Source organism: Neoarius graeffei, chromosome 10, assembly GCF_027579695.1.
Source record: "Neoarius graeffei isolate fNeoGra1 chromosome 10, fNeoGra1.pri, whole genome shotgun sequence".
Classification (NCBI taxonomy): Eukaryota; Metazoa; Chordata; class Actinopteri; order Siluriformes; family Ariidae; genus Neoarius; species Neoarius graeffei.
The window spans coordinates 85,031,264-85,048,908 of NC_083578.1; the positions used below are offsets into that span (position 1 = coordinate 85,031,264).

The window sequence follows — 17,645 nt, forward strand, 5'->3', positions numbered from 1 at the left end:
CAAGGCCATGTTTTCCACTGTGAGACATCCCCTTTTCTCTTTACAACAGTCTGTAAACGTCTGGGGACTGAGGAGACAAGTTGCTCAAGTTTAGGGATAGGAATGTTAACCCATTCTTGTCTAATGTAGGATTCTAGTTGCTCAACTGTCTTAGGTCTTTTTTGTCGTATCTTCTGTTTTATGATGCGCCAAATGTTTTCATGTTGGAAAATGCAAGGTCTTCCCTGAAAGAGACGTCATCTGGATGGGAGCATATGTTGCTCTAGAACCTGGATATACCTTTCAGCATTGATGGTGTCTTTCCAGATGTGTAAGCTGCCCATGCCACACGCACTAATGCAACCCCATACCATCAGAGATGCAGGCTTCTGAACTGAGCGCTGATGACAACTTGGGTCGTCCTTCTCCTCTAGTCCGAATGACACGGCGTCCCTGATTTCCATAAAGAACTTCAAATTTTGATTCGTCTGACCACAGAACAGTTTTCCACTTTGCCACAGTCCATTTTAAATGAGCCTTGGCCCAGAGAAGACGTCTGCGCTTCTGGATCATGTTTGGATACGGCTTCTTCTTTGAACTATAGAGTTTTAGCTGGCAACGGCGGATGGCACGGTGAATTGTGTTCACAGATAATGTTCTCTGGAAATATTCCTGAGCCCATTTAGTGATTTCCAATACAGAAGCATGCCTGTATGTGATGCAGTGCCGTCTAAGGGCCCGAAGATCACGGGCACCCAGTATGGTTTTCCGGCCTTGACCCTTACGCACAGAGATTCTTCCAGATTCTCTGAATCTTTTGATGATATTATGCACTGTAGATGATGATATGTTCAAACTCTTTGCAATTTTACACTGTCGAACTCCTTTCTGATATTGCTCCACTATTTGTTGGCGCAGAATTAGGGGGATCGGTGATCCTCTTCCCATCTTTACTTCTGAGAGCCGCTGCCACTCCAAGATGCTCTTTTTGTACCCAGTCATGTTAATGACCTATTGCCAATTGACCTAATGAGTTGCAATTTGGTCCTCCAGCTGTTCCTTTTTTGTACCTTTAACTTTTCCAGCCTCTTATTGCCCCTGTCCCAACTTTTTTGAGATGTGTTGCTGTCATGAAATTTCAAAATGTCTCACTTTCGACATTTGATATGTTGTCTATGTTCTATTGTGAATACAATATCGGTTTTTGAGATTTGTAAATTATTGCATTCCGTTTTTATTTTACAATTTGTACTTTGTCCCAACTTTTTTGGACTCGGGGTTGTAGTATAAATACACAGGTGGTTATTTTAAAAAAAGATCATTTATTTCAAATTTCAAAAGCGGTATGGAAATGTAATAAAGTTGTGGCGCAGACTTGTGTCACTGATCTACGCCGAGTCACATAAAATACTTTGTTTTGAAATCGATAAAATAAATCACAATTAATTCCACCTTACCTTTGAATAGTTTTAGACCAAACTTCGTAGCATCTTTAGTGCTTTTAGGAGCAGCGTTTTCTTTCATCATTTGTAATTCTTCCTCACTTACGGTGACGAAGTGATTGACCGCCATTTTGCCAAGTTGCTCGAGGTGATTATCGAGAAATAATCCAAATTTCTCGACCAATCAGCACGCGTTTTCCTATAATCACCTCCATATTTTTATTAATATTAAATGTTTACTTATTTTTATCCCCCGCTGGCGGAAAGGCCCGAAAGGGGATTATGTCGTGGTGATGGCCATCTATCTGTCCGTCTCGGGAAGGGTGCTCACCTTCTGAAATCAACTCCTCTCACAATTTGTGGATGAATTTCACGACACTTGGCAAAAAACATTGTTATATGTCGGTAATACGCATATTCTTATATTGTTCAATTGAGTCGCATTTTACCAGAGTTACAGCCCTTGATTAACAACCTTGTACTTTCACAATTTCATGAAGGTGTGCTCGCCTTCTGACATCAACTCCTCTCTCAGTTTTTGGACGAATTTCTCGAAGCTTGGTAAAAGGCCTTGTTATATGATGGTAATACGCAGATTGCGATTTAATTTCGTTTGTGAAAATTTTCACAGAGTTTTGACCCTAGATTAAACAGCTTGTACTTGTACACCTGAGGGTGTACGTTCTTCTGAAATCAACTCCTCTCTCAATTAGGGGAGGAATTTCACCAAACTTGTCAAAAAGCTTTGTTATATGACAGTTTTACGCATATTGAAATTTCGTTTAATTTGGGCAAATTTTACCCGAGTTATGCCCTTGATTATTAACAAACTTTGGCAATTTCATCAAGGTGTGCTTGCTTTCTCAAATCAACTCCTCTCACAATTTTTGGAGGAATTTCATGTAATTTGGCAAAAAGTTTTTAATCCCCCGCTGGCTGAAAGGCCCGAAGGGGGATTATGTCATGGCGATGTCCATCCATCCCGGAAAGGGTGCTCGCCTTCTGAAATCAACTCCTCTCACAATTTCTGGAGGAATTTCACGAAATTTGACAGGATTCTTTGTTATATGTCGGTAATACACATATATAGTAATTTTGTTAAATTGAGTCACATTTTACCAGAGTTATGACCTAGTTGTCAGCAGGGGATATTGTACTCTCAGAGCACTCTTGTTATTATTTAGTTATTGTTAATTTTAGTCTAAATTTAGCTGATGGGTCGTTCTTCGGTAACAGAATGACATTCACAGCAAAATGTGGTAACTTTTTTTTTAGTTGCAGTACTCAAGATAATGGTATTAAATAAAAAAATTAACACTGTATGGAATATCATATTTGACCCCAAAAAGCACAGAAAAATTGGCTATGTTTAACTTTGAATGTAAAATCTTTTTTTGAGGAAAGAAAAGTCAGGAACGAAATTATGTCAGAAAAAAAACGAACTTTCATATCTTAAAATTCAAATACTTCAGAGATTCCTCTGAAGCGATGTTGCTATAATCGGGGTGATGAGTTTTAAATCTGGTTTTCGGTACATTTTGCCTTGGATTCCACACTTTAGCAATATCACTTCAGTCAAAGTACAGATCCCGTTGGTCAAATGTTACTCCGATACAAGTGAAAGTTCTCCAGTCAAATTTTTACTCAAGTTAAAGTACTGAAGTATTTGCTTTTAAAAATACTTAAGTATTAAAAGTACATTTTCTGTCAACACATCGTTGTATTATTGCCACAATGCTTACAAAACCTAACGCCATTACCAAAGACAGAAATGTGAATTCACAAAATGAACGCATGCTGTGCCATCATGGTGGTTTAACGTTGAGTTAGCTAGTCAGTGAAGCTCCACCTGATATGCTAGCAAACTCTCTTCAAACTCAAAATCATATTGGGTCGCTAACGCTACTAGAAAAGAAAGATTTCTACATTCTGTTTATTTGGCAAGATTATGCTAAAACATATCTATGAAAGGGGCGGCACGGTGGTGTAGTGGTTAGCGCTGTCGCCTCACAGCAAGAAGGTCCTGGGTTCGAGCCCCGGGGCCGGCGAGGGCCTTTCTGTGTGGAGTTTGCATGTTCTCCCCGTGTCCGCGTGGGTTTCCTCCGGGTGCTCTGGTTTCCCCCACAGTCCAAAGACATGCAGATTAGGTTAACTGGTGACTCTAAATTGACCGTAGGTGTGAATGTGAGTGTGAATGGTTGTCTGTGTCTATGTGTCAGCCCTGTGATGACCTGGCGACTTGTCCAGGGTGTACCCCGCCTTTCGCCCGTAGTCAGCTGGGATAGGCTCCAGCTTGCCTGCGACCCTGTAGAACAGGATAAAGCGGCTACAGATAATGAGATGAGATGAGATATTTATGGAAGGACTTCAGAGAAGTTAACGTTATTCATGTTAGCGTAACTCTGTTTTTACATGCTAACTAACAGTGTCCAAGTTAACTAGCTATGTGTAAACGTTAGCCGTGGACAAATCCATAGAAAGTCATTTGACTAACCAGACTGCATAGCTATTGCAACGTTATCGCTAGCTCTAAAAGCACAGACAACTTCATTGCAAGCTTTCTCTTGGAATAAAACGTTTACAGACCTCAATATGCTTCTGCACGTTGGACGGCGAGTTTTTGTAGGCTGTGATGTGGTTCGTTTTCGGCAAACATTTAAAACGAAACGACTCTTTAATCCTTTCAGAAAACTGAAACATGGGTTCTAGCTATAGCCATGGGTGCGTTCGTTCCCCTGAAGAACCGCCTCCTTCCATTCTGCCATCAGAATGTTAAATAACGCTGCTGAGAAATCACTGAACTTGATTTTATCCAGTCTATGGATGTGATGTGACCCTAGTGATTACTGACTGGCTGTCTCAGTGTCACCTGCGAAAAAAACAATCATGTTTTAGAAAAGAAAAGAAAAAAAACATCCACTTTCAAAGCTGCTTCGTAGTAACGAGTAACGAGGACCTTGATAAAAATGTAGTGGAGTGAAAAGTACGATATTTGTCTTTCAAATGTAGTGAAGTTGGGCGGCACGGTGGTGTAGTGGTTAGCGCTGTCGCCTCACAGCAAGAAGGGCCGGGTTCGAGCCCCGTGGCCGGCGAGGGCCTTTCTGTGCAGAGTTTGCATGTTCTCCCCGTGTCCGCGTGGGTTTCCTCCGGGTGCTCCGGTTTCCCCCACAGTCCAAAGACATGCAGGTTAGGTTAACTGGTGACTCTAAATTGAGCGTAGGTGTGAATGTGAGTGTGAATGGTTGTCTGTGTCTATGTGTCAGCCCTGTGATGACCTGGCGACTTGTCCAGGGTGTACCCCGCCTTTCACCCGTAGTCAGCTGGGATAGGCTCCAGCTTGCCTGCGACCCTGTAGAACAGGATAAAGCGGCTGGAGATAATGAGATGAGATGTAGTGAAGTTAAAGTCATAAGTTTCCAACAAAAATAATAGTCAAGTAAAGTACAGATACTCAAAAAGTGTACTTAAGTACAGAACTCAAGTAAATGTACTTCGTTACTGTCCACCTCTGCTGAGAGGACAAGTTCAGGCAGTCTTAATAATTTCATTGTTTTGGCCTCTCTGCTGAAGAATTACCCTGATAAAAATTATTGCAAGCAGCTAGAACGGTGTTAATGAGTAAAAACTGTTTGTTTTTTTTCCCTCCTCAAATTTCCCTTTTCTTATTCCATTTCCAAAATGCAAATGCAGTCATTTCCATGTTTTCAAGGTTTCTTCTTCTCTGGTGTCGGCAAAATAAAAGTCCTGCAGTGGCTGACCCTGTCACAGCTACAACAGTCTCTCAGCTGCGGCATTTAATGATAATATTGTAATGAGTACGTGTTCGTTACCGCGCCCGCGACGGAGTAAACGGGGTGAGGTGTTGTAATCAGTGCAGTTTGTTTGTGTGTGTGCCTGTGAACAATCTAGCGTCTAGACAGTTGCACCGATTGACTTCTAATTTTCAGGGTAGGTGGGCAATGGTCCGTAGATTACCTGATTAAATTTTGGAGGTAATCGGGTCAAGGCGAAGGTCAAGGTCACCGGAAAGGTCAACCTTTCGATCAAAATAACATTTTCCATTATAACTCAAAAACAGTTGCCGGTCGACAGATGTTTACTATTATGAGCATATAGGAACTCCCATATGGCCTTTCATTTGGCACCATAATCTTTGACCTTGAAAGGTCAAACTCAAGGTCACGGATTTTCAGAGGGCTGTAACTTGAAAACAGTTGATGGTAGACTGATATTCACCCTTATCAACTTCTAGGACGTGCCATATGGGCTTTCATTTGGCACCATGATCTTTGAGCTTGAAAGGTCAAACTGAAGGTCATGGGTTTTCCAAGGGCTTTAACTTTAAAATGGTTCATGATAGCCAGATGTTTACCATTATCAACATATAAGAAGTCCCATATGGGCTTTCAGTTGCCACCATGACCTTTGACCTTGAGTGAATTTGAAATGTCAAACTCAAGGTCATGGATTTTCATAGGACTATAACCTGACAGCTGGTGACTGAGAAATATTACCATTATCAACATATAGGTATAAAATAAGTGCTGCTTGGCGAGGTTTGTTTTGCCTGGCAACACTTGTGTGTTTTTTTTTTTTTTTTTAACGCATGGCATACTTTTTAAGAACGTCACTATAGTCGAAATGGTAGAAGTGAAATGTTTCATCTTTGTCCAGGCCATGGTTTTGAATTCTTAATTTTTTGTCTCATTTCGATTTGCTACGGAAAATATTATTACGTTTTTCACTCACCAGCCGTAGGGCAATGCGCTATTGCCATCACGCAGCGTCCATCCATCCGTCTGTCCGTCCGTCCATAATTCACAAAAATCGCTCCTCTTCCCTCCCTGGGTTTTCAATGGATTTTGATTCTGATTGTTTTGTTTGGAAGATCTAATCAGTCTGCACAAAAGTTACTTCCTGGTTTTGTGATTTATCATTAATGAGTCGCTAATTAGGCCAGTTAATGAACTTTGAGGAAAATCACTCCTCCTCCCTCAGTTTTCAGTGGATTGTTGATTCTGATTGTTTTGTTTGGAATATCAAATTGTTGTAATTGTGCTCATGAAGAACAACAACTTGGTTCATTATAAACGAGTCTGGTTTCTCATGGAACAGCCGTGTGAGCTCCTGCACCGCTGACGCTCTGGCGTTTTAGATTTTGAATAGCATTTAATTTGTTTAACATTTTAAAAATAGCCTTGGATAAACATATAAACATCATTTCACAGATTGATTGGGTTTAATTTTTTTTTTAAATTACTCTGTGTTAAATATAAAAATATGCAGATATGATCATTCAGCTAATTCCAAAACTACTTTGCTTTAAAATTAAAATTTAAAATTTAAAATTCTCATCTCCGTCGCAGACCTCCAGGACACCACGCCCAGGCCGAGCAGATGAACGGATACTCCATGTTTAATAACGTAGCAGTGGCAGCGCGTTACGCTCAGAAATGCCACGGCGTCCAGCGGTAAGTGTGTGTTCTCCTGGAAGTTAGACACCATGATTAGCATCCAAACTTTTTTTGGAATCGGGGTTGTAATGTGTGTGTGTGGTGTTGTGATGTGTTGCAGGGTTCTGATTGTGGACTGGGATGTGCATCACGGTCAGGGAATCCAGTACGCCTTCCAGGACGATCCCAGGTACATGCAGCTCCTTTTTTTCTTCACAAAACGACATTTTATTGAAGAAAACCATCTCCCCAAAATTCAAATCCCCCCTCTTTTTTTTAAATGCCAAATCTGATCAATCATCATTGAAATGTTCGGCGTGAACAGTCTGTGCAGCTTTTGTATTGGAAATTAAATCCACCTGGATATTAATGTTCATCATTTACATGTCCTATCTATCTATCCATCCATCCATCCATCCATCCATCCACCCACCCCGATTCCAAAAAAGTTGGGACAAAGTACAAATTGTAAATAAAAACGGAATGCAATAATTTACAAATCTCAAAAACTGATATTGTATTCACAATAGAACATAGACAACATATCAAATGTTGAAAGTGAGACATTTTGAAATTTCATGCCAAATATTGGCTCATTTGAAATTTCATGACAGCAACACATCTCAAAAAAGTTGGGACAGGGGCAATAAGAGGCTGGAAAAGTTAAAGGTACAAAAAAGGAACAGCTGGAGGACCAAATTGCAACTCATTAGGTCAATTGGCAATAGGTCATTAACATGACTGAGTATGAAAAGAGCATCTTGGAGTGGCAGCGGCTCTCAGAAGTAAAGATGGGAAGAGGATCACCAATCCCCCTAATTCTGCGCCGACAAATAGTGGAGCAATATCAGAAAGGAGTTCGACAGTGTAAAATTGCAAAGAGTTTGAACATATCATCATCTACAGTGCATAATATCATCAAAAGATTCAGAGAATCTGGAAGAATCTCTGTGCGTAAGGGTCAAGGCCGGAAAACCATACTGGGTGCCCGTGATCTTCGGGCCCTTAGACGGCACTGCATCACATACAGGCATGCTTCTGTATTGGACATCACAAAATGGGCTCAGGAATATTTCCAGAGAACATTATCTGTGAACACAATTCACCGTGCCATCCGCCGTTGCCAGCTAAAACTCTATAGTTCAAAGAAGAAGCCGTATCTAAACATGATCCAGAAGCGCAGACGTCTTCTCTGGGCCAAGGCTCATTTAAAATGGACTGTGGCAACGTGGAAAACTGTTCTGTGGTCAGACGAATCAAAATTTGAAGTTCTTTATGGAAATCAGGGACGCCGTGTCATTCGGACTAAAGAGGAGAAGGACGACCCAAGTTGTTATCAGCGCTCAGTTCAGAAGCCTGCATCTCTGATGGTATGGGGTTGCATTAGTGCGTGTGGCATGGGCAGCTTACACATCTGGAAAGACACCATCAATGCTGAAAGGTATATCCAGGTTCTAGAGCAACATATGCTCCCATCCAGACGACGTCTCTTTCAGGGAAGACCTTGCATTTTCCAACATGACAATGTCAAACCACATACTGCATCAATTACAGCATCATGGCTGCGTAGAAGAAGGGTCCGGGTACTGAACTGGCCAGCCTGCAGTCCAGATCTTTCACCCATAGAAAACATTTGGCGCATCATTACACGGAAGATACGACAAAAAAGACCTAAGACAGTTGAGCAACTAGAATCCTACATTAGACAAGAATGGGTTAACATTCCTATCCCTAAACTTGAGCAACTTGTCTCCTCAGTCCCCAGACGTTTACAGACTGTTGTAAAGAGAAAAGGGGATGTCTCACAGTGGGAAACATGGCCTTGTCCCAACTTTTTTGAGATGTGTTGTTGTCATGAAATTTAAAATCACCTAATTTTTCTCTTTAAATGATACATTTTCTCAGTTTAAACATTTGATATGTCATCTATGTTCTATTCTGAATAAAATATGGAATTTTGAAACGTCCACGTCATAGCATTCCATTTTTATTTACAATTTGTACTTTGTCCCAACTTTTTTGGAATCGGGGTTCTGTCTGTCTGTCTGTCTGTCTGTCTGTCTGTCTGTCTGTCTGTCTATCTATCTATCTATCTATCTATCTATCTATCTATCTATCTATCTATCTATCTATCTATCTATTAATTACAACTTGTTTTATTAATATGTCAGTCTGTTTTCACTTTGTTGTCCTACATTGCTCTCAGTCCCGTTCGACTCCCTGCTGATAGCGGTGCAGTGAGATTTATTCCTCACTTCATCTCGACCTAAAGAGAGTGATGCAGCGGCGCTTTAGTCCTTTAGTCTATCCAGCTCTCTCATCTCGTCATTTTGGCCACCAGCTAGCGATCTGAGCCGGGTTTCTGCCGTAAGTGCGTCGTATATAGAGGATATTACGCAGTTGTGCGAAGATATGAAGTTTATCTTCGAGTGGTGAATGTATATATCACGAGTGAGCGAATGAAAATATTTTCACTCGCTCACTCGTGATAGATCCATTCACCACTCGGAGATAAACTTCATATCTTCGCACCACCATGTAATATTCTTTATATTATATGGACACAGCCACACACAAAAAAAATACGCAAGTTACTGTATTTTCTGGACTATAGAGCGCACCTGTATATAAGCCGCATCCGCTCCATTTTAAAAAAATAAATAAAAAAAAGATATACAAGCCGCACCGGGCTATAAGCCGCAGATGTCTATGTTGAAAAATTAGATATTTACTGCATGTACAGAACGATTTTGTACTGTAAATGTACATGTATGTACCTGAACAGATTCTTTCCGAACAGTGCCTTTTAACACGGCAGCAACTTTGCTGATTAAAACGGAACAGAACCAAGAGAAAATAACCGGTATTTATTTACCTTCATTTCTCCTGTGTTTGAAACCACAAGTCACTTTAATCATCTTCGCTGGATTTGAAAATAATTACCAGTTAGTAATTTGTCGTGCGTGTTCTATCTGCTAAAGATCTGCTAATTCTTCTTTGCATTGATTTTTCGTCTATCTTATTTTTGATTCTACTTCCGGTTAGAGCGCCCCTAGCGGTGGAAGAAAAATCCACAGAATAGCCGCACCTTTGTATAAGCCGCATGGTTCAAAACCTAGGAAAAAAGTAGCGGCTTATAGTCCAGAAAATACGGTAATCAAAATCATTTTAATTTTGAACCGGTTCGCCATTTTGACAACACGTGTCTAGTCAGCGGGAAAACACGGAGAGTGACGTCATCGGAGTGAAGACATCGGGAATTATTATACATACAGGACACTTTCGATGGAATAAAAACATGTGTTCTATTCCCTTCAAGCGGGTTTCATTCATTTGGTTTGATAGCATGCAATATTGTTAGCATATCACTTAGCATTATGTCCCTCTAGCCAATGGAGAATGAGTGTCGAATACGGTTTACGATATTGCATGGTTGTCAAGACAACATGATGTCACACGTCGGAGACGTAGAACTTTCACGCTAGCGAGTGAGCGACTGGGACAATTTGTAAACAGACATGGCTGCCAGGTTTGCTTTGTTAAATACGGAAGATTTTGAGAAAATTTTGAAAGAGAAAGACGCGTTGAACACCCAGAAGGAATGTGTATGTATAATAATAATGATAATAATAATAATATTGGTTGCCTTTTTTTCATGGTATATCACATATATTCCATTCAGCTAGCATGATGTTGAACTTGTCTTCGGCTTGGTCTGTACTGTCAAGACCTCAGTCTGATATTTTCCCATAAAGACCAAGCAAACGAGGTCAATAAGGAGTCGTTGGAGTGAAGAGTAGCATCATAGCTTTAGTGTAGGACTAAAGAAGTGAAGGCGTCTCGGTTAATTGATTACATTTGGAAGGAAAACGGTTCCAATCTTTTGCGAAAGCATTACTGTTTACGATAACATAGTAATGTATTACGACTCAACAGATGTGCGTTGCCAGTATCCTGTTACTTTACTTTATTTTTTAATCTTGTATTTCTTTATTCTCCCTCTCTCATTGCAGTGTCCTGTATTTCTCCATCCATCGGTATGAGGAGGGCTCGTTCTGGCCTCACCTGCCTGAGGGAGACAGCAGTGCTGTGGGTTCAGGACCAGGCGAGGGCTACATCATCAACGTGCCCTGGAACAAGGTTAAAAACACACACCCAGATGTGCAGAGTCTATCAGCCAATTACTAGCTCACTCAGTTTTTTTTCTTTGCTGTGTACGTCGGTGTTCAGATTGGGATGGAGGACGGAGATTACGTCTCGGCGTTCCAGAGAATTCTGCTGCCTGTAGCATACGAGGTATGGTGCACACTTCGTCTACAGATGTGTAGCCTGACTGACTGACTGACTGTCATTAATTAATTAATTAATTTTACATTATACACTCGCTCTGAAAGAGGGGGGTATACTGGTTTACCTCTGTCTGTCCGTATTCCCGTCCGTCCGAAACGCCCTTTATCTCAGCAACTACAAGTCATAGCCACTTGGTACCAAACTTCAGCTTGGGGTTCTATACCGTGTTTACCGTTTTCAGGTCTGTCGCACATCAACTTCCTGTTTACCGACTGAATGTGTTTACGAAACATATAGCATGGATTTACAAAATTTTCGTAACATTTTTCTCAGCAACTACAAACCACAACTGCTTGATATTTGGTACCGACCTTCAGCTTGGGGTTCTATAATGTCTTTACCGTTTTCAGGTCTGTCGCACATCGACTTCCTGTTTACCGACTGAATGTGTTTATGAAACATATAAATTTTCGTAACATTTTTCTCAGCAACTACAAACCACAACTGCTTGATATTTGGTATCGAGCTTCAGCTTGGGGTTCTATAACGTCTTTACCGTTTTCAGGTCTGTCGCACATCGACTTCCTGTTTACCGACTGAATGTGTTTATGAAACATATAACATGGATTTACAAAATTTTCGTAACATTTTTCTCAGCAACTACAAACCACAACTGCTTGATATTTGGTACCGAGCTTCAGCTTGGGGTTCTATAACGTCTTTACCGTTTTCAGGTCTGTCGCACATCGACTTCCTGTTTACCGACTGAATGTATTTACAGAACATATAGGGTGGATTTTTGACGCTGTTTCAAGAAGCAAAATGATATTTCAAAATGACAGTTTACCAGGATGCTATCTGAAATACCTGGGGAGAGACACTGCTCTTTACTTACTTGTTTCAGGCTTCATTACCGTATTTTTCGGACTATAAGTCGCACTTTTTTTTCATGGTTCGGCTGGCCATGCGACTTGTACTCCGATGTGACGTGTATATATATTTTTTCACCGCGAGAGGGTGCTATGTAGCTTTGCATGCAAGTATGTGCCGTGTACTCTATTAATACCACTGAAAGAAAAAAAATACCGTTACAACTGACAACAACAAAACAAAGCATTTTTAAAAATAACTCTCCTTCCAAGATTAACTTTATTCTTCGTCTCTGATGTTATGGTGTTAATGGTCTGAAAAACGTTTAATGTTTATATCTGATATGACGTTAACTGGCAGGCGCACTTTCTGCCTGTTTTTTTTCTCTGAGCGGTTGTTGTTGGGTTTTTTTTTCACTAGACGGTTGTTTTTACTACCGTACCTGTCTTTGGAGATGATATACCTATAGCCTACTTGGCCTCTGATTTGATGAAATAAAATTCGACAAAAATGAAGAATGACACTCCTCGATGATGACTACAGCTTTAATAACACAGATGAAAGAGCCATGGGGCGATAATAAGCCCTACCGGTAAAAATATTCTAAAACAAACTGATTAATGCATCAGTAATAGGCTACTAATATTAGTTATAATAATAATATAGGCCAGTGGTTCTCAACCGGGGGGGCGCGCCCCCCTGGTGGGGCGCGGAGGTACTCCAGGGGGGTCGCGAGTAGGCTTCATGTATGGAGGAAAAAAAAAATCTGGGGCTAACAGGCTATAGTAGCTAAGCAGATGCAACACATTTACCCATGTCAAAATGCAGGACATTGGACTATTACATACAAATCAATACTATTATAAAATCTATCATCAATCTATCACACGATTTCTCATCTGTCTTTCAAGCAGCGTCAGAGCACCTGTCGGTAATGAGAAAACAGTTTGCGGCATACTTCACAGAGGATTATCGCTCTTTTGCGTGGGTTCGAGATCCATTTGTGTGTACTGCTGACGAACTTCCAGTTGACATGCAGGAACAGCTTATTGAGCTGAAGAGTGACGGTAGACTTAAGGCAGTCTTCACCTCATGCCCTCTTTCGACATTCTGGGCAGCGTTGATGCAGGAGTACCCGCAACTGTGTGACGTAGCCTTGAAACTGCTCATCCCATTCGCATCGACCTACTTGTGTGAGGCAGGATTTTCAAAAATGACTGCGCTCAAAACGAAATATCGCAATCGTGCGCAAATTGAGGATGACTTGAGACTGTGCTTGTCAAACATTTCGCCAAGAATCGAGGATCTTTGTAAGGCAAAGCAGGCTCAGGTCTCGCATTAACGCAAATGCAGATCACAAAGGCACAGTAAAAAGTAAAACCTAAATTCACGCCTGGTCCCAATTCCCAATGATATCAATAGCCAGCTAATGATAAGCCTAATAAAATACCTAATAAAAACACTAATAATAATAATAATAATAATAATAATAATAATAATAATGATGATGCCTATTAATAATAATAGCATAATAATAATAATAATAATAATAATAATAATAATATCAACAACCAACAACAGCAATAATAATAATAATAATAATAATAATAATAATAGGCCTAATAATAATAATAATGCCTGAAAGAACATAAGTCTTGTACTACTGCCAACAGCTTAGTAATGATAATAGGCCATAATAATAATAATTATAATTATAATAATGCCCGAAAGCAGATTAGAAATGTGGTGCTACTGCCAATTATAACAATAGCCTAATAATGATAATAGGCCTATGTATTTCTATGGAATGGATAATGCTACTACTGCTGCTACTACTACTACTACTACTAATAATAATAATAATAATGATGATGATGATGATGATGATGATGATGATGATGATAATAATAATAATAATAATAATAATAATCTAGCCCAGGGCTATCTATCTATCTATCTATCTATCTATCTATCTATCTATCTATCTATCTATCTATCTATCTATCTATCTATCGGTCGATATAAGGTGCTGTAGGTCGGGTGGCATCACTGCGGGTGAGTGTGTTTGGGGGGGGGGGGATGGGGGCAGGGCGAGAAGAGGGGCCCCCAACTGCAATGAACCAGCTTTGGTGGGGCCCAGGTTGCAAAAGGTTGAGAACCCCTGATATAGGCTATTAGTAATAACGATAGTGATAGTATTAAAGATAGTAGTAGATATTTAAAATAATCAGACTAGGCTACTTACAGGGCAAAGGGCGCGTTATCACTGCTCAGCTGTTCGTTTATTAAATAAACAATGCAGTCGCGCAGTAACCGCGCGCCGCTTATAGATAGAATCACAGATTCTATGGATAGAATAACCCTTCAAAAAAGTGCGACTTGTAGTCCGGTGCGATGTATATATGTTTTTTTCGTCTTCATAATGCATTTTTTGGCTGATGCGACTTAAACTCCAGAGCGACGTATAGTCCGGAAAATACGGTATTTGTTGACGTCAATATCTATATAATAAGTAGCAAAGTAAGTTTGTTTGTTTGTTTGTTTGTCTTGAGCTAACATCACCATTTCTTGATGGATTTTCACCAAATTTGGCAAGTAGGTCCGGGGATGACCTGGAATTTTGCAGATATAAACAAAATTCATGTACAGGCCCCAGGGAGGTCCCTGGGGGGGCACGACATCCACCCACCCCCTCCCTCAATGCCTTTCACGTTACATTTATCAACACAAACTCTCGACAGACCTTCACTAAACTTGGCACGTAGGTATGGGAGATAGCCACGATTTGGCATAACTCAGAAATTCCATATTTGGGCCCCAGGGGGTCCTCGGTGGGCCCCTGGGTGGTGGATGTTTGGATTTTTGTTTGTCTTGAGTTAACATCACCATTTCTCGACGGATCTTCACCATATTTGACATGGAAGTCTGGGGGCAACACAGAATTTTGCAAAACCCCTGCAAATATTGCCAAGTCTAGATGTGGCAGGCTGATAGACTCCGACCCAAAAAGACTGAATGCTGTAATTAAATCAAAAGGTGCTTCAACAGAGTATTAGTTTAAGGGTGCGAATTTTTTATGTTTTTTCCGCTAACAGATTTGTTTTTCAATTGAATTGTACAGGTTATAGGTCACATTAAAGGCGGGAAAAGTTTTGAAATTATTTATCGTGGTCTCATTTTTTTTTTACATAAAAAAACCCCTATCGTTTTAACGGAGTGTGTACACTTTTTATATCCATCCCAACACTTGAATTACGCTACGTTCACACTGCAAGGCTTAATGCTCAATTCCGATTTTTTTGTGAAATCCGATTTTTTTTGTGAGGTCGTTCACATTAACAAATATATGCGACTTGTATGTGATCCTCAGTATGAACGAAAAGCGACCTAAAAGTGTTCCGCATGCGCATTGCAGGATACGACGACGTCACACGCAGTGAGCATGGCCAGTGTTTACGGAAGTAAAACCGCCCGGTTGCGGTATGACCCATCCAATCTAGCTTGAATAGCTGCATCCCCCCAAATGGATATCAGCTCCCTAACCTCTGCGTCCTTCCATTGAGAAGATTCAGAACCTTCACAGCCCGAAGCGTCCCTCGCATTGATGTCATTTATGCGCCATGTTGTTGTAACTTTTTTTGAGAGACCCGCCGCCTACTTCAGCGCCTACTAGTGACGTTTGTGGCTTGTTGATGACGTGTAAGTCGGATGAATGCGACCTGGCGGTTCAGACTGAAGTCGCATATGAAATGAGCGGATAGGAATCGGAATTAGGACCACATATCCAAACGGCCTGGGTCGGATTTGAAAAAATCGGATCTGTGTCGTTCATATTGTCAATAAAAGATCGGATACAGGTCACACATGGGCGAAAAGATCGGATTTGAGTCACTTCAGCCTGCAGTGTGAACGTAGCCTTAGTTGGATTATGTTCGTGTTTTGTTTTTTTTCCCCTTACTTTATTTTACTTTGTTCACTTTACTTTTTACTTTTTTACTGAACTTTATTTTTATGACTGCTGATCCATGATTTGTGTGTGTGTGTGTGTTATAGTTTCAGCCTCAGCTTGTGTTAGTCGCCGCTGGCTTTGACTCTGTGGCTGGTGACCCCAAGGTGTGCTATGCTTCGATAAATAAATAAATCTCATATGTATATCATGTATTACTGTGAATGTAACATTGTTCTTACTACATAGTGTGTGTGTGTGTTTAGGGCGAGATGTGTGCGAGTCCTCAGTGTTTCTCTGTACTCACCCACATGCTGATGGGTCTGGCCAAGGGCCGAATCGTGCTCTCTTTGGAGGTACAGTGTCTGTCTGTGTTGAGTTTAATTTCTAACATAACAACATATAAAATAAAATGAAGTCGAAGCTGATATGACCAAAAAAAACCCCCAAAAACTTGTCATGTTACTGAGAAAGCACAGAGAGCGAAGTTCTCTCTCCCGAGGACAGATGGACTCCGCAAATGATGACTAAATGTTCTCCTTACAGAAGTCATCGCCATAGCAACTTGTTAATGTTGTTTTTGTGCAGTCTGTTTGAGGTCAGGTTTGAATTATGTCACTGTCCACCAAACAAGACCTTGTGCATCTCTACATTCGATAAAGCACCCAGAGTTGCTGTTATGTAATGATTAAAATTCTTTGCGATGTTCTTGTCTTGTCTCATCTCGTACTTGGCCTGATCAGGGAGGCTATAACCTGCAGGCCACAGCAGAGGCGGCGTGTGCTAGTTTGAGGTCGCTCTTGGGTGACCCCTGCCCTCATCTGAACTCGCCAGGAGCTCCTAGTGAGAGGTCAGACATGGCTGCAACACCTTCCTCTGTCTCCACGACACGTGATGCCGCCACCACCGTGTTTAATTTTTTTCTCTTTGTCCTTGTCATTGTGTTACAGTGCTCTAAAATCCATCTCGAAGACAGTTTCTGCTCTGTATCCGTTTTGGACCAGCCTGCAGACTCTGGGTAAGTCGGAACCAGTCGATATTTACTGTATGTTTGTTCTAAGGTGCCAGTTTATCAGTTATACTGATCACTCAGTCACTAATCGGAGCTCATGATGTTGTGGCGGTTCATTTTCAGCACCGCAGTGATGCTGGCTGACGTGGTAGCGTTTTTAATACAAGTCGAATTGCAAATTTTTTGGGACTTTGACGGAGTCCGATCACACAAGCAGCTCAAAGTCTCTCTCTTGATTTTATGCGTCCAAAGTACAACAAAGGCAAACAAGAACCTCATCACTGAAGTTTTTAGCTCATCTGTCCGTAAGGCCGATGAGTTATCGCCATGGCGTGGTGTCCGTCGTCCACAATTCAGTTAAATCGTATCTCCTCCGTCAGTTCTCTACGGATTTCCGTTCCAGTTATTTTGTTTGAAATAACTCTTCACACCAAACTTGGTCGTTATTTTGTCAAATTTTTGCTAACGAGTTACTAATTACGCCAAATTAACAAATTTTCCAGGCCTCTCACTAGAATTATATCTCCTTTCTGATTTCTCATCCGATTCCAGTTCTGATCTATGTTTTGGGTCGATCTTTTCTCAAGGAACAAGACCTGGTCGTTTGTCTGTTGATTTTCCTGTTTACAACTTTGTTTATAGAGGATGTGCAG

General features: G+C 40.8%; 1 protein-coding gene across 2 annotated transcripts in view; it reads left to right on the plus strand.

Annotated features, from left to right (window-relative positions):
• hdac6 (histone deacetylase 6) overlaps positions 1-17,645 on the plus strand; it is a 73,356-nt gene that overhangs the window by 14,386 nt on the left and 41,325 nt on the right. For both annotated transcript variants that reach the window (XM_060932469.1, XM_060932471.1), the window contains exons 9-16: positions 6,788-6,892; positions 6,996-7,064; positions 10,888-11,014; positions 11,105-11,170; positions 16,088-16,147; positions 16,247-16,336; positions 16,724-16,830; positions 16,931-16,998. In XM_060932469.1, the coding sequence (XP_060788452.1) occupies positions 6,788-6,892; positions 6,996-7,064; positions 10,888-11,014; positions 11,105-11,170; positions 16,088-16,147; positions 16,247-16,336; positions 16,724-16,830; positions 16,931-16,998 (692 nt within the window). The remainder of the gene's footprint in view (positions 1-6,787; positions 6,893-6,995; positions 7,065-10,887; positions 11,015-11,104; positions 11,171-16,087; positions 16,148-16,246; positions 16,337-16,723; positions 16,831-16,930; positions 16,999-17,645) is intronic.